The following is a 26,259-nucleotide window of genomic DNA, read 5'->3' as shown; positions in this document are numbered from 1 at the left end:
GACTAAGCAAAGCTTTGACAGCACAAAGTTAAATTTATGGTGAAAGCATAACCTCGAGTAAAACAGCAGAAGTCCTACTCATTTTATTTGTAATAGCCTGATAGTTTCAGGATCAGAATGAAACAGTATTTCCCAGAAACAGGGGAGCTTACCTAGGTTTGGATTTCTGGTAGATGAGACCACTACATGCCTTCATGCTCTCTGTAAATTTTAAGTTCTTTTAATTTTTTCTTTTTAAGCTGGCATGTACTTTGCACACACTTTTAAAATATTTATCTTATAGAAAGGCCATAATTCCAAAGATGATACTATCCATATCTGGAAGATCCTTCTGTAACATCTGTGCTGTGAGGTGAGGAAGGACACCCACTAGCTTCACTGTCACCATCCTTCACCCCACTGGGAATAAATACAACAAGTCTGTACCTAGAGAGAAAAGGACAGAGCCCACTGCTTTCCCTTCTCAGAATTGTCAGTCGTTTGTATTGGAGCACTGGTTATATGATTTTTAAGCAACCCCATTAAACCATCCATATGATATATTACATAATATTTTGCATTATATATTACAAATGCATATCTTATAATATCATGTAATATGTATATAAATTTTTTTAATCAAGTAAAACGTATTTGTTTAACAATGACTTTTATAGTACTAACTGTTCACACAAGACAATCATGCTTCGAGGGTCTAAACCAAGCTCTGTTTAGATTTCACTGAAGGTTTTAGTCTGGACTAAAAAACAACTTTCAAGTCTGAAGTACCTTGACAAAAGCCAGAAACACTTTTGTAGGACTCCAACTTATGAGTGGCTTGTTACTAATGTCTTATTAGATAATCATCAGAATTTCAGAGGAAACAGACAAATGCTTGCCCAGAAGTCCTTCAACAATCTGTCCACAGAGAGCTTAAATACTAAAAGCAACACTATCAGGCATGTTACACCTCACATCATAGAGGAACTGTTCTTAATAAGGGAAGCTGCACATCTACAGAAAACTGGGTAGTACGTTCAAAAAACCAATCTGTATAACCCATCACATTTCTACCTATGTTCAGACTGATGTAATTCACAGATGTAGAATTATTTACTGGTATTTTTCTTTGCACAGTCTGGTATTCTTCCTCGTAACCCCAACTGCCCAAGTAACCATGTGTCTTACTCATGAGTGCTCCTGAGATCAATAACTTCTGACCATCACCTAGATTTAGGCTGCAAGGCTTTTGTAAGAGATCTGTTTATGAAAGGTGTCCCTACAAGATGCTGCCCATTACAGGTTCTGTAAAACTAAGTGCGTTAGTAACTGAATTTTCTTCCACTGTCCATGCTTCTCAGTGTTATATATTTTTCCCTAATGTTATGCTGCAGGAAGAAAAGGAAAAAGATACTGGGTTGGGGTTTTTTTGGAAGCCCCTGATTGTTTAGGTGCCTACTGGTTTGGATTCAACATTGTTAACTGGTGCATTCAGTTCACTCATTTTCCAGTTTAATAAGGAGGTGCTCCGTCTTTGTTCCCACATCATTAGGAAACAAAGATCCACTTCCTCCCACTTTGTGAGACAGGGAAAACTAAGATAAACAATAGAAATAAATTTCTGTAATCTTATTTAGAAATAAATTTCTCGAATCTTATTCTCCAGCTATAACCAACATCCTATAACACCAACACATAAATTAAATAGCTGATCTGAGTGTACAGAACCCAAAACCTCTGTAAGTGCAAGACCACATGCAGCACACATGAATTTCTGAATTAAAAATTTACCACAGCGCTAACAGTTTTACTTTAGCCATTTAATCAACTTGTTTTCTTCTGTCAGATAATACTATTATCTTCCCAGTGAAATATTTAAAGATTCCCCTTGTAAAGAGCAAGCCTAAGAAACAAATAACCTCTGGGAGAATAACCTACCATGAAACACATTACTTTTTGTATCTGAACAGGATACTCACCTAAGGGTTTTCTGCACTTATGCCTGCCACATTAAAGATGATGGAGAGGGGCTGTCAGTGCAATAGTTTTCAATAGGTAAGCATGTAGCATGTCTTATTACGCTTTGAGAAACAGATTCAAGCTTCTCACAATGAGTTTTAAGAGCTCTAAGGGCTGACCTCTCTCATCTCTTTAACCTGCTTGCACTAACAACAGTTCTTACCCCACAGCTCTATACAACTAACAGGAATTTCCACCTGCCACATTTTGGGTACACCTGAACAAACTGGAACAGAATTATCCATAGAGAAAACCTAACAAAAGCCAAAGCTTAGAAAGCAGATTCATACTTCACATTTGAGTTAGATGTGACACAAGCTTCCAGGAAGAAAAGAAATGGGACTCTGCAGAAACAGGATTTTGGTTATTTGCATAAACATAGTCTGCTTGAAGAAGTCAGCATTAATGAAATTGTGCTTTTGTACCAAATTCATAAGGTGACATCTTAGTTTGTTATAAGTAAAGAACCTAAATTATTAACTCTTAACACTGTTGGAGAAAGGCAGTTCCTGCATAATTGGTGTTCCAATTGCATGGTGGAATACAGGACTCTTTCTTGCATTTTTCACTTTTTCACATAGCTTTGTAATTAAAAAATACCAGTCTGACTTGGTTAGGCTCACTCTTATACCACCAGCAGGCAAGAGTGAGCCTGTAGATGAACAATATTTCAATCTAAGTTTATTGCTACAGGAAACAAAGTAACACTTGAAATCCCTGGAGATGTGCTGCTATGAAACCAATGTGAGTGAAGCAAAATATACAAATCCCCCAAATCTATTAACAGAGTTGTGAAATAAAAGAAACCCCAGTTTCAAATATTTTATCCTTGGGTTTCAAATTTGCACTTGTTTCTGTGTGGATACACTGTAATCTAAAATTAGACTGCTCTAAATCTGTGATCCCTCACCACTACAGAGTAAGGGGTTTGCCTCATATTACCCCCTTTGGGAAAGCGGTGTTTCTGCAAAGCAATTCTCTTGGAATTATTTCACAGACATTTAAAGATTTAACACATCTCCCTGAAACAGTGCTTACCTTGGCAGGTACAGCAGGGAGCAGGGCACACAGTCAGTGCACATTCTAACATCATTTTGCTTATACTTGGTTTAGTTTAGTAGGTCTGCCTCACTGGGTGCTGATGTGCATGGAAACACCTAGCTTTTCAGGAGGAAACCCCCTTTCTTGAATAACACACAAGGATTGCAAACTCCTGTGGCTTTTATTGTTTCCTCCAGCTCTGGCACATTTCTTTACATTTGATCTGAACTTCACCATTCACCTATAAGGCAGCATGTTGAGGCAGGAGAAAACATGGAGGCTCAGTAAAGATACTGAAATTCATTTGTTACAGCAACTCCCTCCAAGCAGCTATTTGAATTCCCTCAGTATTTTTGCCATTGGTTAGAACACAATCACATTTTTTTGCATTAAGTGCTAAATACTGGCATTAAGACACTGACAGATAGGTGTATGTGAAAAAAAGGTCATTGATCATTGAAATGATATTTTGATACCGAAAAAGAATTGTGAGTCTAGATAGTGTTGTAAGCTATTATTATTATTCAGAGATGCCATGATTTTTTTTTTTTTTAATATATATTGACTTGAATTTTTTTGCTTTTTGGAGAATTGCTTATTTAAAAATGCCACACAACAAAGCAATTACTATGTATTGAGGCTAGGGTAAGAGGGCTCCCTTCCAGTAACATGTATTTAATCTTTATAGAGCTTCATTCAATAGAAATGTTAAGCATGGGCGTACATGTAAAAAGCATCGTAATAATTAGCACTTTTCAAGAAATTAATGTTAAAAATGTCTGTGAATTACTATGTACTTAAAAAATAACTTTCTACTTAAATGTTAGCTTAAAGTAACCTTAAGAAGTATATACAGTGTTCAGTACCTAAAAAACAAAACCTAATATCATACAGTTACCATTAAGCCACTAAGTATCCCTCTTTGTTTCATCCAATCCTGAAAAAAAACAACACAGAAAAATATGCTATTCAGCATGTAGCTGAATATTTGAGCTTTATCAGAGAAGTTATGCAGCACAGATTTTTTTCATCCCACCTCATGAAAGTCATCCACCCTGAGTGACTGTGTGATTAACTGCATGGATTCAGATTAAACACCTTGGCACCTCTGAGCCATCATGAGATGAAATGGGAAAAAAATATTCAGCACAAGTTCTCCTTTTAATTCAAATTAATTAAACGGCCATTACACTGAGTTAAGCACACAACTGTAAATGTTAGTCTAAACATACCACAAACATTTGTGGATTGCTCTTGGTAATCAATTAAGTCCAATTAAAACAGACCAGCAGTGTAGGCATATCCTTTAGGATTTAATATACATATTATAAAAATTATATCAGCAGATTTGTTTTTTAATCAAAATTTACCCTTAATCGCTACCCAAGAGCTTCGGATAAAGTCATTCTATTGTTTTGCAGAAAAGTTTTTCAACCCTGGAATGTATTTCTCTCAGGGTTTGGTATTGCAAGGTAGTCATCACCATAACATGCAAGAGGTACAGAGATAAATCACCACAACAAGGTTCATGATGGATTTCATAGGCTAATCAATATTCCTGATGAAGAGGAATGTCCCACAATAATGAAAACACAGGAGAGGGAGTGAAGAAAGCAGAGTTCACTTCCCAGGAACACTCCCTTCCCCTGTGATGCTAGGAAAAGCCTCTGAACTTAAAAATCAGAGCAGACAAATCAGAAAAGATGCCAATAAAGTATTTACTGCCCTCCCTCAAATTCCTTCTTCCCCTGATTTCCTCCTCCTGCAATTTCCCCGGCCCTGCTTAAAACCAGCTATATCTAAACTGTTCCCGGAAGTTGCTTGTCTCCTCATCTGATTTCTCTCCCTTCAACCGTGCTTTGTTTCCGATCACAGAGCAATCTTGGAGCACACAAACAGGAGTCCTGCACGGTGAAACTAAACTCGTTCAGGAGGACACTTGATGCATTTCAGAAGCACTTATCCTTCCACCTATGGGACCAAGCTGCAGCTGGTCTGAAATAAAACATCCCTGTTAGCATACAGGGTGGAAGCTGGCCTCAGCATCAGCTTTGAAAATCCTCTCCTACAGGCCCACACTACTCATTAACACAGTCACGGCCTAAAGCAATCTTGCCATCTGAACCCTGGAAACAGAGAGTTTATTTCTTCTCTTCAACTACTGTTTTCATTTCTTCAGTGCTATGCCTTAATTCCTTCATGTCAGACCAGGGATAGTGATTGTTCTTCTCATTGATAAAGCACCTGAGTATCTATGCAGGAAAATGTGCTATTGAGATGATGCATATCTTCACTGAGGTCATTATTTCCATGGTTCCAGAAATAAGAGACGCTTGCTCAAAGGAAGCAGCTTTCTCACTGATGCAAAGGGAGGAGCTGCAGCCTACTACTAGGTAATGACTTACTAGTTCGCATTAACTTTGTTCACAGAGGATTTTTTTTTAATGAAAATATGCATTGTGACACCCATGTGCTCTTTAAAGACTGGAGATGATAGTAGCACATGACACTCAATGAAGAGCTAAACAGAGACATCACACTCCATTACTTAGGAGAAAGTTTTAGTTTACATACACAGGGAAAAGGCAGGTGTATCTCCAAACTCAGGTAATGAAAGTCGATTTTGTAGAGGAAAAAAAAGTTATTTCTGTTTATGTTACAGTTCTAATATACCCATAACCATAGGTAGCAATCTTGGTTTCTGATACAAAAATCAAAAATGGTTTAAGCTTAATCAAACATAGTATTTGCAGGCAGACAGGTGTATATGAAAGTAATTCATATATTGTATGTATATTAATAAATCAGTCTCGATGCAGGTTAGAAAATAAGCTTTGCCAGCTTGTTCCCATTTTAAATAAAAGCATTTTAATCCATTCTCCAGCTGTGTTGAAGCACAATAAAAGCAAGAAAATCACAGACCAAACTATATCCTGTTAGTGCAATTGATATATCATAACCAAATACCAATCCAGAAATTTGTACTTAGGGCTGACAGCTCATCTGTTTCAGCAGAACTCATGCCATTGAAATAGTCTTTTTCCATTTCACAGCTGCTTTAAAATAAAACAAAATGTCATCCTTAACTCTCAGTGTCTTCCCTTTGTCATTTCATATCACGGCTCTAATTTTATTTAAACATCCTCCTCTGTTGCGATTACAACTCTCAATTTGTTGCAGTACAAATTATAAAGACACGTGCCAGCTTTTACTGTTATCAGCATAGTTTTCTCACTGCGTCTTGATTAATTGCCCATTATAATAGATGAAACAACAGAACTTAGATTTTGAGTGTCCTTTGTTTGCATTATGGAAGGAAATCTAAGTCCCCATAGAGACTTGCTCTTTTGCCATTATCATAATTACATGTTTTCAAAGTAAACCATCATATCAGCACAGTCACACTGCTGTGGTGAAGGATGTCAGGATTTTCATCAGCTCTCTAGTCAGGTAATAGCCTGACTTAAGCCAGTATGAGAAAATACTTCTCTCACAAAACTCAGTATACAAATATAAAAATAAAAGACATCTCTCTAAATGTAGAAAATATATGTACTGGATAATAAGAAACAGGAGACAAAAAGAAACAGTATCCATAAATGGAATTCAACATGTCAGGAAAAGACAAAACATCTAATACTAAAATGTAGTCCTCATTTAATATTAGAATCAACAAGTGCAATTAATTTAATAATGGAATATCATAATTTCAGCCTGAACTTTCTTTAGAAAATTCTGGTACTGTACAAGAATTTAGCATTAAATATAAAGTAAGAATAAATAAGTCACAGTAGGACACACAAAATATTGTGGTTCTTGGCATATACCATAACGAGGAAAACCTCAGTCCCTGCGAACTCCTTTGGCAGAGGTTTGGTCAGTCATGGAGATTGCTTGGTGGCTCCTTGCAATCACATTTCAACAGACTGAGAGGATTTTCCCTTGCAGCAAAACCTGACTTTGCAGTCTGGCAGTTTCATAATCCTCATTTCCAAGTCCATCTTTCGTGACTTCTCATTCACCTGCCCATAGCTGCCGTATTCAGAAAGTTCATGAAGAGCAAGTAGGAAACTATGCACTGAGTCACTCTCTCCTGTGTGACTGGCAACTTTCTTGCTCCACACACTTCAATTCAGGAAAGCATGAAGTACCTGTCCCATCTAACCTTAGCTGTGCACTGTTTCACCTAGGCTGCTATTAGAGACTCCTGGAGCACATAATAGCCTTTCCTTCTACTCCTTTCACATCAGTGGAGGCAGTGACTGTCTTCTCTTCTAGCTGTCAAATAAGCTGAATTCTGACAACCTCTGGTTAGTCTGCATCCATAAATTCTGTTCTTTGCTCAATGGAAGCTGCATTCAAACAACTACAACACCTAGAAGGTAAATGGTAATGTGTACTCTCCACCAAACGAAAGCCTGAGGAAAAATATGTGGGTTTTTTTCACTCCCTTGCACATTTCAGAGTTGTGGGTTTGCTGTGGTTTGATTTGAAGTTGCTATGACTTATCCAGCAAAGCCTTTTCTCTCATTCCCTCACCCTAGCAGAAAGTCTACTTTCCTGTTTTGCATCTCTTTGTACATCCTTTATCTATTTCTATATTCTGGACACAATAGTTAATCTTTTGCTTCGCAGGTACCATAAACCTGCTCCCTCTTTCTGTCAGATACCCTAGATGATGCATTTGTCACCAATACAGTCCCTCAGGCCAAGAGCAAAAAAGACTTCTGAGGACTCAACTCCAACTTGTGACAAAGTCGAGCTGCAAATTTTACATAGTGGGTGAACAAGAGTAAATATGAAAAGTATCGTTATATCCTTACCAATCCTGCTCAGGTCTGAGAAACATGAATCAGAGTTTGCAATTTTTATTCTTTCACCTCCAAATAACCTCTGTGGTTCAAAGGGAGATTTCAGTCTTACAGTGGATTTGTCAGATGCCTGGGCAGCTCAAAGGCATACATTAGGGAAAAGTAACAGACTAATATTAATAAGCTACTTTTGGGAAAAAGAAATAATCAGGTCTCTTTAGTCAAACTGATTCATCTTCTTTCACTTTATGCTGATCTACATTTACCTATCTGTTTAAAGAGTAAATTGCTTAACTGCTTCTAGTTTCCAGATGAAAATACTGCACCTGCATCCTCAATATGCATGACTACTAGCAACAACTCATCCTTGTTTTCCTCAAAGCAATTCAGCCTTTTCTCAAGTGATGTTTCCTGTTTGCAATCAGATTTGAAGCACAGGATCCAGGGACAATTTATCTGTTTTCTGATGCTCATTGGTTTCTCCTCACAACAGGAAAATTAAGGAAAGGCACAAGGAATGCAGCTCACTCATCTATCTCAACTTCAGTCAGATAAAACGTGATCTGAGGTTAACCCTGGAATTGATAACTTAATGGAACAGTTATTCAGCTGTCAGCTAAAGGTAAACAGGGGAAAAAAGAGACCGACAGGAGGTAGGTTAGATATCTAAGAACTAAATGTGAGATGACTTCAACTATCGATATGTCACAAAGTAATTTCGACTAAACACGATACTAGTATTTACAAGATTTCATGACAATATGTCAGTCAACGTCAAAGCATTCACAGAAGGAGAGAGGACAGGATAGAAATCCAGAAAAACATTTCAACACCAAAGAATCTCTGCTTTCAATAACATCTCCCATTTTCTTTAAAGTGTTAAAATTAATTGGAGTGTAGATTCTTCAAAGCGTAAATGCATAACTCCCATTAGCACTAATGGAAGTTAGACACACTCATCAAAGGCAGAATAGACTTCTATCTTTGCAAAAGTAATCAGTGTGTCACAAAGCTGTATTTTTCTTAAGTTATCACTTGCATGCTATGCAAGTTGAGTAGAAAGGTTTGCATTCATTTAAATTCAAATTATGCACTTAGAAAAGATTTTTTTCTTCACTGGAAAGACTGAATGCAGGAAATCAGTTTGCTATTATGTCAAAAAAATACATTGCAAAATGCAATAAAAATAATTACCCTTATAATTAAAGGTTGCCAGTGTAAAATGCTTTTTAAAATCCCATTATTGAAAGAACTTTTCACTGCTGTTCTGGTAAAGATGTCCTCAGGTAATTCCTGTCCATGGTCCCTTATTTAATATTCTCCCAATGAATCATTATGATTTTGTCCACCAGCAAACTGTTTTGGTTTATCTATTTGCAGACAGACTTTTTAGTAGGGCTTGTTGCGATAGGACAAGGGGTAATGGTTTTAAACTAAAAGAAGGTAGATTCAGACTAGAGATAAGGAAGAAATTCTTTAATGATGAAACACTGGAACAGGTTGCCCAGAGAGGTGGTAGACACCCCCTCCCTGGAAACATTCAAGGTCACGTTGGACAGGGCTCTGAGCAACCTGATCAAGTTGAAGATGTCCCTGCTCATTGCAGGAGGGTTGGACTAGATGATCTTTAAATGTCTCTTCCAACCCAAACTATCGTATGATTCTATGAACATGCAGTTATTCATGTCCAAATAAAGATGGTGAACTGATGGCGTTTCTAAAATTTTAAAAAAGTTCATATTTAAGTTTTTCGTTTATTCAGTAAATACTCCGTCAAAGCAGTAACCTTCATCCCTTCTTGATGACTTGGGAAGAGGGAGGCCAACGATCAACTCTCACGGAAAGCACGAGAAGTCTTACAGATGCCTATCTCTCTTTTCTGATGCTATTTGTTCATTAAGACTAACCACCCCCACAAAGATTAGAGCCTTACTCTGGCACAAGCTTCAACACTATTTAAAAAAGAGCACAACAAAACATTACACAAAACCTTCCTGAGAAGGCATGCAACAAATCTTCGTCTGCCACATCAAACCAGAGTTTCCCCATAATCAGCACTTGGTAGCACTGTCAAGGTCAGTGGCTGTTAATAGTTTCTCAGTATCAGGTTCCCTTATTTGCTAGAAGACCAAATTCTTCCTCTGAGCCCTGAGTTCTTCACACTTGTCTAAACATTGACTAACACATAGTTTGGCAACACCCAAATGAGGAACTCCCTAAATTCTTTTACACCTAAGAAAGAACAAATGTTATTTTGCAGAGTCTTATGTTTAAATCAATATATGTAAGAGCATCATAGTGAGTTGAGTTGCGAGTGCTCAGCACTCCCAAAAAAATCAAGCTTTATGTTATTATGGAAACATTTCTTTTTTCTATTCCACAAATAAAACATTATTAACTTATTCAGCAGAGACATTATATTTACTAGAAATACGAAAAACTGCCAAGCCTTTTTGAAATTCTAATTCAAAATTAATATCCATATATTCTGACTTCATTAAACTGAAATATCCTATTTTGAATTTCCATAATAATTTTAAAATATTTTTTGTTATGATAATGTACAGAAGTTCAGTACTAGGTACCAGAAGAACAGGTATTCCTTGAGTAGCTACAGATATATCAATGTACCCAGTTCAAGTTATTCAATAACATTGTTTGGAGAAAAAAACAGTTTTCATCTGAAGCTTTCTACGTTTATTAAACAAAAAACAGGAAGCAGAAAATAAAACAGATAATAAATCAATCTCCACAAATGGAGAGTACATGGCAGGGGGTTAGAACTAGAATCTTTAAGGTCCCTTCCAACACAAATCATTCTATGAAATACCCTACTAAGAACAAAAATAATTTTCATCCAACACATTACCAGTGGTGGGAATGAGGAAATTTCATGGTTTTCAACAAAGGGACCATCTTCAACAAAATGTTCAGAAAGTCCCTCAAACCAGCCATTCATTTCTTGCTCTCATCTCTGGAAAGTCTTACTCTCAGATAAAAACAAACTATTATTTCAAATGTAATTTTATTTCCTCTGAGTTTAGTTTTACCTAATAAAAAAAAAAACCACGAAGCAGTCACACAAGTTAATGCAATTTATTGAACACTCAGACTTGTTCATTTTCATAATGATGAACAGAAAAGAAGATACTCTTAATTCAGAGGATACTTTAATCTAGTGGTTAGCCAATCAATGGCTGTGTGTTTTGGTACTCAGGACAGACCCATCCGATACTAAAAAAATGTTTGGTTAAAATTAGTAAAAGATCTCTCTGAAGATGGTAATGAGACAGAAAGCATTTAGTCCGGAAAGACATGCTGTCTGCCTCTACTTCCATATCCTATATACCAAATGGGGGGGGCGGGGGAGGACATGATGGCAGTACCTGAAAGTACAGAAGTACCTGAAAAAATTTGTGCATCTTCACTTTCAGCTCTTTTTTTTCAATACTCTTTGCCCTCAGACATTAGCTACGTCGTTAAAAATATAATTTAACTTTATAACTTCTACTGGAATAATACAGTGGGACTATTGTTAGTATTTCCATCATAGGAACATTCATGGGCTAATCAAGGTCTTCAAAAATAAAGTTTTGAGGCCAAATTGTTTTCAACTAACCACAATAGGATCTCAGGAAATAGCTTGAAAAGAGAACAGAGTATTAAAACAGAGAGGAACATCTGAGTAAGACTTTATATGATCATTTTAAATTGCTAAAAAAAAGGACAAACTTGCTAGAACAGTGAGTCCCTGCCTCTAGGAGGACAAGGCACAATTCTGCATATGAAAACGGAAAAAAAGATAAAAATTCATAACTTACATAGATTTCACATTACCCAGAATGCAAAGAACTAGCATCCACCTTTGAAACATCTCATAACAGGAGCCTATTTCCATATTTCTATACATCTGGAATCCATCAGAAACCAATGGAAATGCTGCAGGTTATAATATAAACTCTGCAATTGATTTCTGTGAATGGAACATGACATCAAAGTTTGGGTAATTTATAATGTGTTTTGGAGCTGTAATTGTTAATATGGCTTAGAGCCTCCTTCTCTAAATTGCCCATAGAGATTACTAAAAAACAAAATATCGGAGAGTGCAAGCATTTTTATTCCAAATTAGAAAAAAAAAAAAATCTTATACTACTTTTTTTTTTAAGAAAAGATTCTTCAGAATTTCAAATAGACTATATTGAACTGTTCGTTCTGATAAAACCAAAACCCAGCATTTTTTATGAATAGTGTGCAGAATATAAAATATATTAAAATAATAGAGAAATGTCAAAACAAAATTACACTAAAAATAAGATTTGAACATTTAAACAAACAAAAAAAATCACATTATCAAAAATGTGAGAAAGCTGAAGTGAACTATTTAAACCTTTTTCACAAAGCTTCTACCTAAACACTCCTTCATAGAAAACTTGAAAGTAAAGACTGAAAAAAGACAATAAATTGTCAGAAAACTTTTCTGACAAAAATCTCTTCAGCCAACCATAATTATCACTGAATCTAACTCATGCCAGTGGTACCTGACAAGTTATCATCACCTGACAGATGCTTAATGACCTTTACTGATGAGCTGTCTTAGTTGAGATCCCAGTAACAAATACCTGAATATCTGAAACATCATTACAAAATTAACAGACCCATTTTGGCAGACAAGACTTAGGATGGAACTCCAGGCCTAAGGAGAAAAAGAAAAGAAGCTGCCTTCTTATCCTAGAGATGGCTGCTCTAGGATGGGGTCAGTAACTATTACTTTTTAAGTGAGTACAACTTATTCTCATGTAGTGCCTGTCCTGCAATAAAATAGAATAACTTACCTGCTTGATGTTTATTTCGCTATTACTTACAATGAGGACTCTAAACTCCCGGGTTTTCATGACCACATTTTTAAAGTTTCAAGTACATTCACTTTTGACTTTCAAACTGCAATTCACAGATCTGCAGCAAACTTTAGGCTTCCAAGTAGCTTTGGCTGAACTTAAAAATCAATATTCTACATGCAGAAGAAATTTTGTCAGCCATATGCCTAAAGTAGGCTGCAAGTACAGAAAGCACACTCTACATTTCCATTTGAAGCACTTATCAAATAAGATGGTCTTCATTCATCAAGTAAGTTCTCAAGTACAGATGAAACCCCTCTCAAAACTAACAATGTGCTTTACCCCTAAGGAGAAATGTATCATGGAAAACATCAGCAAAAACTGGGTTAAAGTTGAATCGCTCTCAGCATGGATGCCAATATCTAAATTCTGTCAAAAAAATTATTGTTTCTCCCAGTCCAGTGTTAGAGTAATTTTGTTTTAACAAAGTACCCAGAATTTAATTATCTCGCTAGAGAGGCTATGGGTTTATAGAGCCCTACTAACTGATTAAAATCAATCTGTGTTTACAGATTTGGCAAACCAATACATGGTTGCTATGATGATTACTAGTTGGCAAATATCTCACACAAATTGCCTAGAAACTTTGTCAGACTGGATAAACAAGCAAATACCAAGTTGACTCTGGTTCATCTCAATTCTATAGTCTCGTACAAACAGTATGGGAGCCACATTTGATTTCTGCAACAGTATATTAAAAATGCAATTAAATCATATTGTCAAAATGTATAATTTAAAGTTCATAGCACTTTTGTTTGCTCTGCATTTTACATATCCCCCCATGAAGACATAGCTCCAATTGTAAAACACAACCGTTAGTCAGGTGAAATGACAAACAGGTTGTGCCATTGGACGCTCCTCAGGCACTGTGTCAATAGGGTCAGGGCAGTAGTATGGCTTTGGTCTGCATTTAGGGCTGGCCACATGAACGACACACCACATGAGTGCCTTTGGCACCAGCCTCATGTCTCCTGCTCATCACTAGGGCCAGCTTTTGTCTCTCAAAGATCAGCAACACTATGATTAAGTGGAAATTCTCACCACTTATGTGTGTCCTCCCAGAAGCTGCCTAGTTACAGAATAAAGAGATGTCCTTAATGGGAAACACGTGTGTCCTATGGCACTGACAAAGGCCTTTGTACTCTCCACTGGACTGTCTCTTCATTTCTCCCTCCTTCTCCTGCCACTGTACCCAGTTGTTTTCTTTTTCTCTCATTATATTTTTGTTGTTATTTGATTTTGTTCTGTAGATTTCTACCGCTGGTGCCTTTCCCCTCTAATCCTGATGTACCTAAAAGTAACAGCTCCAAACTGCAACAGGATGCGCATCTCGTCCCGCTCAACACAAACACTTCATGGGAGAATTTAACAGAACTGATGCACTGAACAGACCCCTTGAAAGAATCCTAAATATATGACCTAACTATATGTAGATAAACATATCCACTTCCCCAAACACACTAAAGCCAAAAGTCCTTTGGCATCACACTGAAAGAGATCACAAGCAAAATTGTACAAGTACCAACCACATTTTCATAGGAAGAATAACCTTTGCCTGGTACTCATTTCTTTGTGTCTGAACTGCCTTGCCATGCCAGAGGTAGGGGATCAGTTCATAGATTTAAGAAAAGGAACACATGGCACAGAAAGCAAAATAGACTAGGGAAACGGATGAATGAATGGCAAATATGAGCCAGTGTCTCTGAAATCGGCCATTTTGAACAGGAAAATAAAAATCAGATAATACACAATGGAATCAACTAAAGAAGGAAAAGAAAAAAGAAGGACTAAAGGTGTGATAAACATATATATGTCCACAGATATATACATGTTTTAAAAATGCAGTCTTTATGTATCCAATTATGTAAGCACTTGAGCAATACAAAATGGTATACAGAGCACTGGTTTTACTGACTCTTAATTCAAGGAAAAAACCAAAGAGATGACAAAACACAAGAACATTAGAAATGTAAAACTTTGTTTTTTAAAGATAACTACTTTAAACACTGTGCAGCTTACTAATCTGCCACAAAACACAACTGAGCATTTCTTAAAGAACTGTCTATTTAGACAAATAAGTAAGAAAACTGAAGATAATTAAAAGGATTTGTTTTAGGCAAATGAAAACTTGGCAGAATTGGCCAACAGTGCTGCTGCATGCAGCTATGACTGAAGGTATATCCCCTCTCCTTTGAAGAGAACCAAATTGCTGATGAGCAAATTAGAGCTGACTTAAATGAGCCTGTAACAAGGACCATAAAACCAGCTGCACACATAAACAGCAGCTTCCAAAGGAAAACTTAACAGGTCACTAAAAATCCAAGCCATCAGAAAAGGACTACAGCTCCAGCTGGGCAACAGGTACCCTTCTGCTCAGGAGCAGTGATGGTAAGTGGGGAAAAAGAGGAACAAAGAGGCACAGGATTACAAGAATACTCTTCGTATGTATATAAACCTGCTGAGGCATTAACACATGCATGTCTGACGACTTTATGTATAACAGAAAAAAGTGTGGTGTTCTGGAGGGAACTCACAAATCTGTTGTATAGTACCCACTGCCTGTTATTCCATGACTCTCAATCTACTGTTCAGGTTTGCTCATGCAGTAAAAATATTTGTTCTAGAGGGTAGCATCCGAAGAGTAATGGTGCAGCACATCCAATTTACACTTGTTCATCATATTAAGGACTGCTTTCTTAGTCAAAAACGTATTACTGAGAAAAGGTCTCCCTCTTTCATGGACATTGCTATGGTAACAGAAACAGTAACCTTACTACGTACACTATACTCAGGAGACTTTTGCTTCAACAAACAGGGAGAACTAAGATTTATTAAGTGTCTGGTCCACTTTCCTAGGGCCTCACATACAGAATTACTGTACTTAACCCTTCAACATTAGGTTGCTATCTATAAATAACTTTTTGAAAATGTAAACCTTTCTGCTAAACTCTTTCAAAATGCAATACCTTATACAACAGATATACTCTGCCTGTGCAAATATTTTCTAAATAAGTATACTGATCTCTGTTAAATTCTTACTGCTTTGTGTTGTGGAATAAGTCAAAAGTCAATAGGGACATAAATTTTAAGAAGGATTGCAATAATTAGCTGTATTTTCACTAAAAGTAGTTTGATCTTCCACATAGTTGGCATACTTGATTTCATTTTTCCTAACTTCTATCCCAATCTGTGGGTTTTGTCCCATGCCCATAGATTTCAACAAGCATGGAATCAGTCTTCATCTTAATGAATACAACTAAAAGTAAATTGTTACAAGAAGTAAAGATTCTTCAGAAAAATAAATTTCAAGTACTCTGTGGAGGAAGTATAACCTGTCTAGTGAAAAAAAAAAAACCAAACAAACCAAAAACAAATGGTCAGAAACAAATGCCCAGGTAAAAACTTTTGCAATCGATCATGGTAATGCTCAAGTGAAGAAGAGAGCTACAAGACAGTGTAGAGGTCACGACTAACACAATGTTGCAACAGTGTACAAAGAATATTGGTGAAGGAAGGGAGATTTCTAAAGAGGTGTGCTAAGAAGTCATTTACAAAATACAATGGTGACACAAGTTAATGGCCCTGAATACATAGCACTATTTAATGCTTGTTAACAATCATTAACACTGGCACCAGTATCGATGTAGCAATGGGGCTTAACATAGCTGATCTGAGCAGAAATTACCCAAGATCTACTTCTAAGCAAGTCATGTGGCACCTTAGAGACATAAATAGTGTGAGAGCAGAAAGAAGTATAGTACATGCAGTAGGTCTTAATAGTGTGGTCAGGCAGGGAAAATCAGTTAAAATAACCACTAAGTAACATGATATAAAGATTAAGCTATGTACAGTCTAGAGGAAAAAATAACTGAGGGAAAAATCTATTTTGTTACAACCAGTGAAACAAAGAATTTTAATGAAGAGGACAAAACACCTTCCTGAGCAACAGGCTATACAACTCATCCTCAGGGTGGAGAATCAGAGGATGAAAGGAACAGTCAGGCCTTCTGCCCACAGGGAAGAGCTTTGCTGCCACCCTGGTGAGTGTCCCACAGCTGCAGAGACAGGACATCTAAACAGGTGAGATCCACTCACAAGGACAAGTCTCTGAATCTGAAGTATATCAGCTTCTCTGCTTCATGGAAGAAAATAAATATTTGCTTTGTGATAATGATCATTGATGAAAAAGACCATCTTTTTTTCTGATAAACTACAGAAATTAGATGAAATCTCCATTTCCATACAGGAGACAAGATGGGGTTTTCCCCATCCTGGTTTTTAAGGTGTGTGTTACATTCGTGCAACAGCTGCAACCAAAATTATTTCATTCTTTCTCATTAGCAATCCTACTTAAAATCTTCCATAAAATAATTTATTTCCGTTTCTATTTCTTTTCACATTAACGCTTTTGTAGCTCTATGCACATCACATTATTTATCTTCTGCTTTACATGAATTCTTCACATGCAATATTTAAGAATAAATTCACTTTCTAACAAGAGAAATGCAGAGAAAACCAAACCAAAAAACTACTGCACCTAAACTTAAAAAGTCCCCCCCTAAAAAAACAAAAAAAACCCCAAAAACCCAAAAACAACCACCCCCCAAAAAACAACCAAACAAGAAAGTGAAAATTCTTCCTAAACCAATATCGGCCATTGTTTGAGAAGCCACAATTCCTGCATCAAGGGACAGAACAAAGCATGTGCCTGGTACCAGGGGTGGTTACCTCCACCACCTTACCCTGAATGACCAATTACCCACCTACTGCTGGCTTGTAGGGAAGTCTTCAGCATCAGCGCAAATATAGCACCAAACTCCTCCACTCAATTCCCTAATGAAAGAATTGAATAATTCAATCCATTTCACAACAACACTGTTTAAATCTTTTTGTTTAACAAGTTATTTTAATAAATCAGTGGAGCATTATCAAAACTTTTGTTCCCCTTTTTAGCAGTTTCTGAGAGAAACTTCAGCCAGCCTGGAGACACTCTATATATCTTTTAAAATTTTCTGGGGATTTTCCAAAATTTAGTCTTCAGACTTGGCAAAAACTGGGTGTGTAATTCACACCACTGATAGAGTCTTATGAAATAAGATTTTTAGCTAAAACTTTAAAAGGTTGGGGTGCTATCTAGGATTTTTTTACTTGCCCTTCTACATGAAGCTTTTCCCTGCACAGGGAATCAAAGTCCAGCCACCCTCTGCTGCCACTCAGAAATAAACCCTTCACACTGAACCACAGGCAACAAAACAACTCCCTGGCCTGGCTTCCAGCTTCAGGCTCTGCACACAGACTCAGATAAATAATGAAAGCTATATGCAGAGCTGGCAAGAACACCACTGTACACACCTCTCCTCACTTCTGCCCAAGTCCCTGACAGAACATTAATGCATCGTATCACAGCCTAAATATCTGAATGCCAAACACAGCTCCTGCTACACCAAAAATGCACTTGTGCACGATGGCTGCACTCCAGCCTGGCCACTTCAGACATTCATCTCATTTAAGGGATAGGGGAAAAAAAAAAATAGGACTTCACTCTTAATACCCATCATAAATTACCATCATATATAGATATGTAATTGTAATAGAGATATTTGTCTGTTTATTGATTCTAACTCAGCAACAACTTTCTGAAGCAAAATCTGTCTCCTTTTATTGCTCAGTGATGGACTGATTTCTTGCACTTGACCCATATTCACTGGCAAACATCACAGCATGCTCAGCTCTGATAAATAAAGTTCGTATTTGCCTCATGCACAGGAAAAGCTTCCTTTAAAAAGTGCCAAATGTTAATAGTTTCCTGAACACGTTGGCACAGGTGGTACTGTGGAATCTGTGCTGTGCTTCCCAAACCACTTCTATTTTTATCATCCACAATTTTTAATGCAATTTCAACCATCTTCATGCCACATTTCCCAGACTCACTTTTTATTTAATTTTTCAGGATAGAAAAGAGCCAAGAGAGACTCAAGGAAGGCACCAGCTCAAGCAAAACCCTCTGTCTACACATCCCACTCCCCAGGTGATAAAGCCAGTATACAGCATGAGAAATGTGCTGGGGACGACCACAAATAAATCTATGGGAAGCCACTGTCTCATTTGCTCTTCAAGGAAACCAAACATGTTATAAGAAGCAATAATACTCTCCAGCCAGGTAATATCTTTCCATGATAACTTTAAAACACAGTCTACAAAATATTGCAGTGAAGTGACTGTTCAACTGTAAAGCAAAAGCAGTTTAATATTTCTTTTTGTTTGGTTGTGGTTTGGTTTTGTTGTTTGTTTTTTTTTTAAAGAGAGACTCTACAAAATACAAAAAATGTTTGCTAAATAAAATGTGAAGGGGGGGGATTTCCTCCATAAACTAGTCTCTTGATTTCACTGATGTTCAAAAGGGTAAGCATCACCCATTCTTTTTTTCTCCATGCTGATAAAACTGATGTGTGAAACTAAATAAAGATGCCCACATCAGAACTAGTAAGTATTACTCAGGAAATGAAAGGCATGCCCCTGCTGAAGCTAATACAGGAAATCTGGAAATAATATAAAAACAAAAATAAAACAAGTAAATACAAGAGCTCGAGTTAAAACAAAACCAGACATCTATTGCCTTGATACTGTTCTCAAGCCAGAGCATATATTTCTGACTTGGGATAGACTGGTTTCTTATCAACTCTAAAAAAAACACATTAAAACTGCTGGTGGAGGGGGGGGGAAGGCAGGGGAAGAGGGGAAGTGATAAAAAGTCTTTGCCTTGAAAATATATGTGCATGAAAATTATTTGATTTGGAAATTAAATCCAAACAGATTATACCTGCTGAGATTGCTGGCACACAACCTAAGATTTTATGCTGGACAAAATGATGAACCTCATTCCAAAAACTGGGTTTAACAACAAAAGAAAGAGGTACAAATATGTGCTTTCTCCAGAAATCTCTCATCGAAATGTGCATTTATATTCACCCTGACTGGTCAAAGAAAAGAACTGTGTTCACCAGGGTGGCACCAAGGGACAAACCTACCCCCAACTATTTTAGGGTTTTCTGTATCAGCTGCAGCAGAGGATGTGAGCACCAAGTGCCTCCCTGCATCTGCCTTCCCTCCGCACCCACACAGAGCCCTGCTTCAGCATCTCTGCCGTTCCTCCGCAAGGGATGGGAAAGGGCAGCAGGCGCCCACTCGAGGCACACTGTGGATTAGCAGCTCCTGTCTGACAAGGCACAGGAGTTTACGAGGGCTAAAGGCAGGGAGAAGGTTGATATGTGGAGAAAATGCAGCTTCTCCACGAGGCAAGAGACCCTTCTTGAAACACCTCATCCCCTCCAGGTCCTTTCCCTTGCCACAAGGGTCAGTGTCTTCCTTCCCTTATTGATTCTGACTCCCCATGACTTCATTATTTTCTCTCTTCCTCCCAAAGACAGAAATGGTTGCTGCTTGTGAGATGAGTCCATTTTAATAAATGTAGAGTCCTACAGGAGGAGGGAATCTCTGCTATTGTGCTTTGTCCTCTTGAAGATCACTTCCCTCCCTGAAGTGTCACTGAAAGCCCTTCCCTCTGTGCTGGCACCTGTCACCTCCCCTCACTCTCCAAAATCTGTTCTCTGTGTCTCCCTCACTACTCAAAATCTGTCCTCTTTCATCAGCCGGACTGTGTTTGACTGCAGACATTGGATGCTGCCCAGCCATACACTTCCTCTACACACTTCCTGTGACACAGTGTTGCAAGGGTTACTGACTACAGGGACAGCTGCTCCACAGGCAAGCAAGCCAGAGAGAGATTTATTTTATCATCTCAATTTCAGCAAAGCACCATACAGAAGTCTTACCCCTAGAAGATGCCTACATCCCTCCCAGCTCCATAAAGCACAAATGCACGTACTTAGGTGATTTGCTGAGCTTTAGCACAAGACAGGCTTCCAGGGCACAGCCTGCTGCAGGCTGTCATTCAGACTTCAGGTCCTTTTCCAACACTTTTCATTCAGATACATGAAAAATATAATTTTGCTGAGTATACACCCATCTGACAGAATACAAGCAAGGAGTCAATGCACTCTATCACATATAGGAAAGGTTGGCAAAAATTATCTAAACGGCAAAAATGCAAGCAATTCACAGAAGGAATAAAGGCAAAGATTCTGAATTTTTTTGTCATTAACAGCCAGAGTCCCTGATAATAAGAGATCAAGTACCCCACCAAAGATGTAAGGATTAGACTGCAAATCTTTTGAGCACCTCAGTATTTCTCACAGGCCAGCATACATATTTCTAAGTAACTTAACAGAAATGAAGAAAATATCCTGAAAAAATGCTTCACTATGGTTCAAAGGTATAGCTGCAGCCTGCTGATACTGGCAGATAAGCAATGATTCATACACTGGTTTATGAACAACTAACAGAGCAATGAACAATTGTTGTTGTCACTGATACAGCTAGTTTAGAACTATGCCCTAATACTTCACACACCTTCCATTAAACGTACTGTACTAGCACCCAGGATACGTGTTGCTAAAGCAAACTGTGGTCATGAAATGAGATACTGTGCCCTACCTGAAGCAGAGACTGGTCCCTGTTACAAAATGGTTAGAATCCAAGACATACATTAAGTCTCTCAAGTTTTTTGGTAAGGGAAAGCATAGGGGAAGTTTAATGGCAGTGCTTTCTTCAATTTAATTACTCTGTATATTTTAAACTATATTGCAGTTTTGTATTTAGACTTAAGTAAACCAAGCTGTTCTGCCATCTAATGCTAAGCCCTTATCAGTAGCAATCTGCTGTGTGATTTAAGTACTTTTATTATTCACTGAGAGCATTTTAAATTCTCACCTCCTATTGGAAAACCTAAAGATCAATAATGCTAAAGGAAGATGTACTCTTGTTTAATATCTTCAAAACTATGTCAGGCAACTGGAAAGCTTTCTGAAATCAAACGCTCTTTCAGATTACATGGATTGAACTGATTGATGGTTGTGCATGCTCTCCACCATGTCCTTTTAAATACAGTTGATCAGATTTATAATTGAAAAAGCTTAGTAAACTACTAAGTTATTATTTTCAAGAAACATACTAGCCATCATCCATATTTTATTTCTCTTTCCTTCATAAATTCTTACAAAGACAAAAATCCAAGTCAGGTTTTTAAAAAATTGCCTTTGAAGTACAACAGATAAAGAAGAGAAGAAAGGGAGGAAGAAATCTGAAAGATACCTGAAGAGCTACATCTTCAAATTATATTAAATGTGAATATATTTTGTCACATTTAAAACTAGCTCAAATTTTTTTCTTTTCTTTGGCAACAGCTGATTATCTCACATAAAGAACAACATTTCCTCTGCAGCTTTAAACATTTGCATAATTATTAACTTTGGTGGCAAGCACATAAAATTATGGACTCAGTTTCAAGCAGAAAAGGAAATGGAATGTAAAAACTTCTGTACATAAGAGCTTTTCTTATTAAAGTGTAGACCAAAAATAACTACATGGGGATGATTTTTGTAATGGAAGAACTTGCAAACAAGGAAGAAATAACATTGCGTTTGGCACATAATGCTAGAGAAATTCAAACATCAGTACTGGAGGTTTCATTAAATGGCAGCAGTTAAATACTAGACCTTACCTAAGAACAAAGTGATTCATCTAGCACTTGAAATCCTTAAATCAGACATTTTTCTACAAAATATGCTCTAGACCCTGCAAAAACTGCTTACAGCAGGAATCACTTTTTCAATCTCTATTCCCATCCCTTCCCAGGAGGTCAAGATGATAAAACTTTCAGATGGATACAAATTATTCTATCCCAAGAGGAGCAAAAAGTAGTAAGTAGCTACTTATTTTCTGCTAAAATCTTCCTTTGCAGAGTCCAGAAGCACTTACCCTGCCAATATCCAAAGAAAGTGCCAAATGCTCCCCTCCAGCTTCGCAGTAATGAATGCTGAATATTAAGTTACATATTTCATTCTCAGTGCATATAATGCCACCACTGCAACGTTACCATGCCAGGAAAGTAAAATACAACCTTATCTTAAGTGTTAAAAATACAAATAGAAGCAGGAAACAGACATGATGCTTTGCAAGACTCCTCCTCATTTTATTTATTATCTAGGATATCGGTATCATTGACCATACTGGGAATTTTCAAAGAAAATGCAAGAAAAAAAATATCTATACATAATTTTTCTGTGCTTATCAGAAATACTAATCAATTAGTAAAACCCTTAATTTTCCACAGGTTTTCCCCAATTGCCATACACACACATATTCTAATAAGAAAAAGTCCATTATTCCCCTTTTTTTGTACCACTGGATATCATTTCTTCTTTGGCAAATAAACACAGGAAAACACCTACATGCAAGCTTAGGAGTTCTCATATTGGCTGAGAAAACCATCACCGAAGAAAGACTAGATATTAGTACAACTGTGCTGCTAATGAAACACAGGACTTTTTTATTAAATACTATTTCTAATATTATTTTCAATAGATGGAAAAGTTCATAACTGTACAATCTCATAGGTTTTAGACTAGATTGCTTACAACCTCTATTTTTTACATGATAGCAGTAAAATTATCTTTGATTGTATGAATTTTTTAAGATTAATTTTGAACATCATAAAAGAAACCTGTACCCATGCAAGTGTTTAGCAGCAAATTCTACATTTCTTTTAAGAGTTTTCCAGAAGTGATAAAAAGAAGCTTTTATCTTATCACAGGCTGTTAATTTAATTAAATTAAGTTAATTTAATTAAGTTAAAAATACAAAAACCTACATGTTTTATATTATCAACAATATTTAATATAACTCAATCATTAACCCTTTAGTTTTATTGACCTGGGTTTTGAAATTAGTAATGTTTTCATGCATAGAATATTATGCACATTATAAATGACCATTACTGTTCTTAGATGAGTTACCTCATGGAGTTTTTGAGCAGCAAGAGTAAGATATAGAACTAGTGTAAGGATCTTGTTCCATTATGTACTTACCTGATTTTAGTGACCACTTTGATTGACAGCACTGTGTGTATAATAACTTTATTTGACAATTAGGAGCAGTATTTTTCAAGTAAGGTAGGGTCAAAGGCAGTTGCTTTGTGAATTTAACAGATGATAACAAATTAATCAAAAATTGCTTTACATTTTAGTTAGCCAAACAGTCTCAACTGGAAAAAAGTTTTCTGCCAAACACAAGATACTGTTCCACTTGGCAATAACACTGCTCTGGCTTTACTCAGTACCAGAATTTTGGCACTGACTGAAGACAGAAACCAGTCCAAAGAAGAAAGTAAGGGCATCTCAGCAACTGGTAATGGTCACTGGAACATCTGAGGGAAAGGAAGTGGCAGGACACTAACCTGAGCCTTCCCTCTCTTACCCCTAAACTACTAGATAACAAATAACACCAGATCTGGACCTGGAAAAAGAAGACTGACCATACTTTTCTCCCTTTTTAGCCTTTTTTTTTTTTAAATGCACTTACACTTGTTATGCCCATTTAATTCTTTAAAGCATGTAATAAAGCAAAAATTCAATTCAATCATATAGCTTCCTACAAATGAAAACCAGTTCTAGTTATTACTGAACACCAAAGTTGATTAATATAATTGAATCATTATTTCCCATGCAAAGTTATTCTGAATTCACATACATAGTCACCAGACTTTCTACCTGTGGAAGTTTTCTACCTTCCACAGAGCACTCCTTAACAATACTCTATTTTGCACAAAGCCATTGTTATTCCTTTGATTATAACACCTGGAGTAAAACAAAGATCCAGCTATAAACACAATACCAATGGTCACTACTGTGTTACTTGTACATTTCTTGCAAACATAAAGAATGTGAACAACCCCTGTGATCAAGAGAAAAGGAGTTTGATGAGTTGAAAATGTTTGGGGTTTTTTTCACATTAAAACCGCATAATTCTTTGGGAATCTGCATACCATTTATAAATCATTTAATAAAGTAAAACAGACATCAGAAAATAACTAAGAGTTGTACAAGTATACTGAAATATCTATGAATCCATTCCAGATGTGAAGAGTTAGAACCAGTTCTCAAATCTCAAAGTGCAGATATTAATAGAACAATTTAAAATTCTGAATTGATCTTTCTGTGAACCCATAAACAAGATCCAGTTCTTAAAAACAATTCCTCATCACTGCCTCCAAACTGGATCAGTAATGCAAGCAGAAAATTTTAGTGGGTTTTCTACTAGATGGAGTTTTAAAATTAGAAAACCACTTCAAAAATTAATGAAACAGACATGATTCAGAACTACAAGGAAATTCAGGACACTAGCCAATTTCAAGAGTTTGAAATTTTAACTGATTCTTTCTCAGTGATATCATTCAACACTCAAAATTATTACCTAGTTTCAAATTATGTGAGAGATTGTACACTCACCATTAATCCATTTGGCTTCTGGATTATGGACTATGAACTCTTTTCTGAAGAGATCTTCCAAGGACAATCTAGTTTCTGATGAATTTGCAAGCTCATCTGAAATAAAGATAACAAGATCATTTTAGACAGTTATTAAAAACAATATATTCAGTGTAGTCTGCAAAACACCAGAATTACAGAACCAGAATACATAGTTCAAAGGTCCTGTTGAAATCAATGACAATACCTCGCTCTTACTTTTTTTCACTACAAAACAACTTTTCATTTTTCTTCAGTAAAGCTTCAGAAAACAAAGCATTGGTAACTTATGGACAGGACAACTGAAGGATGTAATGCCTGGCTATTTATTATAGTGGGACTGTAGCGGCAAAGCTCCTTCTTGCCACAGCCCTACACCATAAGAAAAGTCTGATTACAAACCAATACAACAATTTCCTGACAGTCAAAGGGTGTAGTCCATATTGATTACCTTATACAGACAGAAACTAAGTAAAACACTCCTGTAAGTAAATCTGGAACCAATTACACCTATGTTACAAATTAAAATGCAAAAAATAATAATAATTCCATATGCATATTTTACAGTCTATGCTTGCTCTCTAGTGAGAAGCATGACATAACTTTTGGCTAACAGCCTTTTATTTTTCCCAAACATGATAGAACCCAGAAATATTGTGCTTCTGAATATTAGCCAACATTGATTTTCAAAGCAAAACAATAAGTTGCCAGCTCCTAAAATCATCTCCATGCTTCATAAAAGAAAAACGATCTGCTAAATTCTACTTTTCTTGTGTTGTAGGTTAAATAATAAGTAGCAGAGATTCAATAGTGAACTGTTACACTAACATGTCAAATCAGAAGTACTATTAAAGTAAAAGTTTTGCTGTCAAAACACAAAGTTTCTAATGAATATTCACTGATACCATCTATGCACTACTCCTAACAGCTTTAGGCTATTTAGGAGAACAGCAGCTGCCAAAAGCTGCGTTATACATTGCCTGTGCACTAGCAAAAATATGCACCTATGCACTTCCAACACAATCAACCAGACAGATGCCCAGTCAGGTCTTTTAATCATTTTATCATTATTGAGCAGGTCTGCCATAGATT

At 36.7% G+C, this 26,259-nt stretch overlaps 1 protein-coding gene across 3 annotated transcripts in view; it reads right to left on the bottom strand.

Annotated features, from left to right (window-relative positions):
• The window catches only part of DPP10 (dipeptidyl peptidase like 10), a 556,222-nt gene that overhangs the window by 209,563 nt on the left and 320,400 nt on the right, over nucleotides 1-26,259 (bottom strand). For 2 of the 3 annotated variants that reach the window (XM_074910324.1, XM_074910323.1), the window contains exon 3: nucleotides 25,150-25,245. In XM_074910324.1, coding sequence (XP_074766425.1) covers nucleotides 25,150-25,245 — 96 coding nt within the window. Of the gene's footprint in view, nucleotides 1-25,149; nucleotides 25,246-26,259 lie in introns of those variants that run through there. The other variant, XM_074910325.1, reaches the window with a different exon arrangement.

This window comes from Athene noctua, chromosome 7 (assembly GCF_965140245.1).
Source record: "Athene noctua chromosome 7, bAthNoc1.hap1.1, whole genome shotgun sequence".
Lineage (NCBI taxonomy): Eukaryota > Metazoa > Chordata > Aves > Strigiformes > Strigidae > Athene > Athene noctua.
The sequence above is the reverse complement of the archived record's forward strand: the minus strand, read 5'-3'. Positions and strand labels throughout refer to the sequence as shown.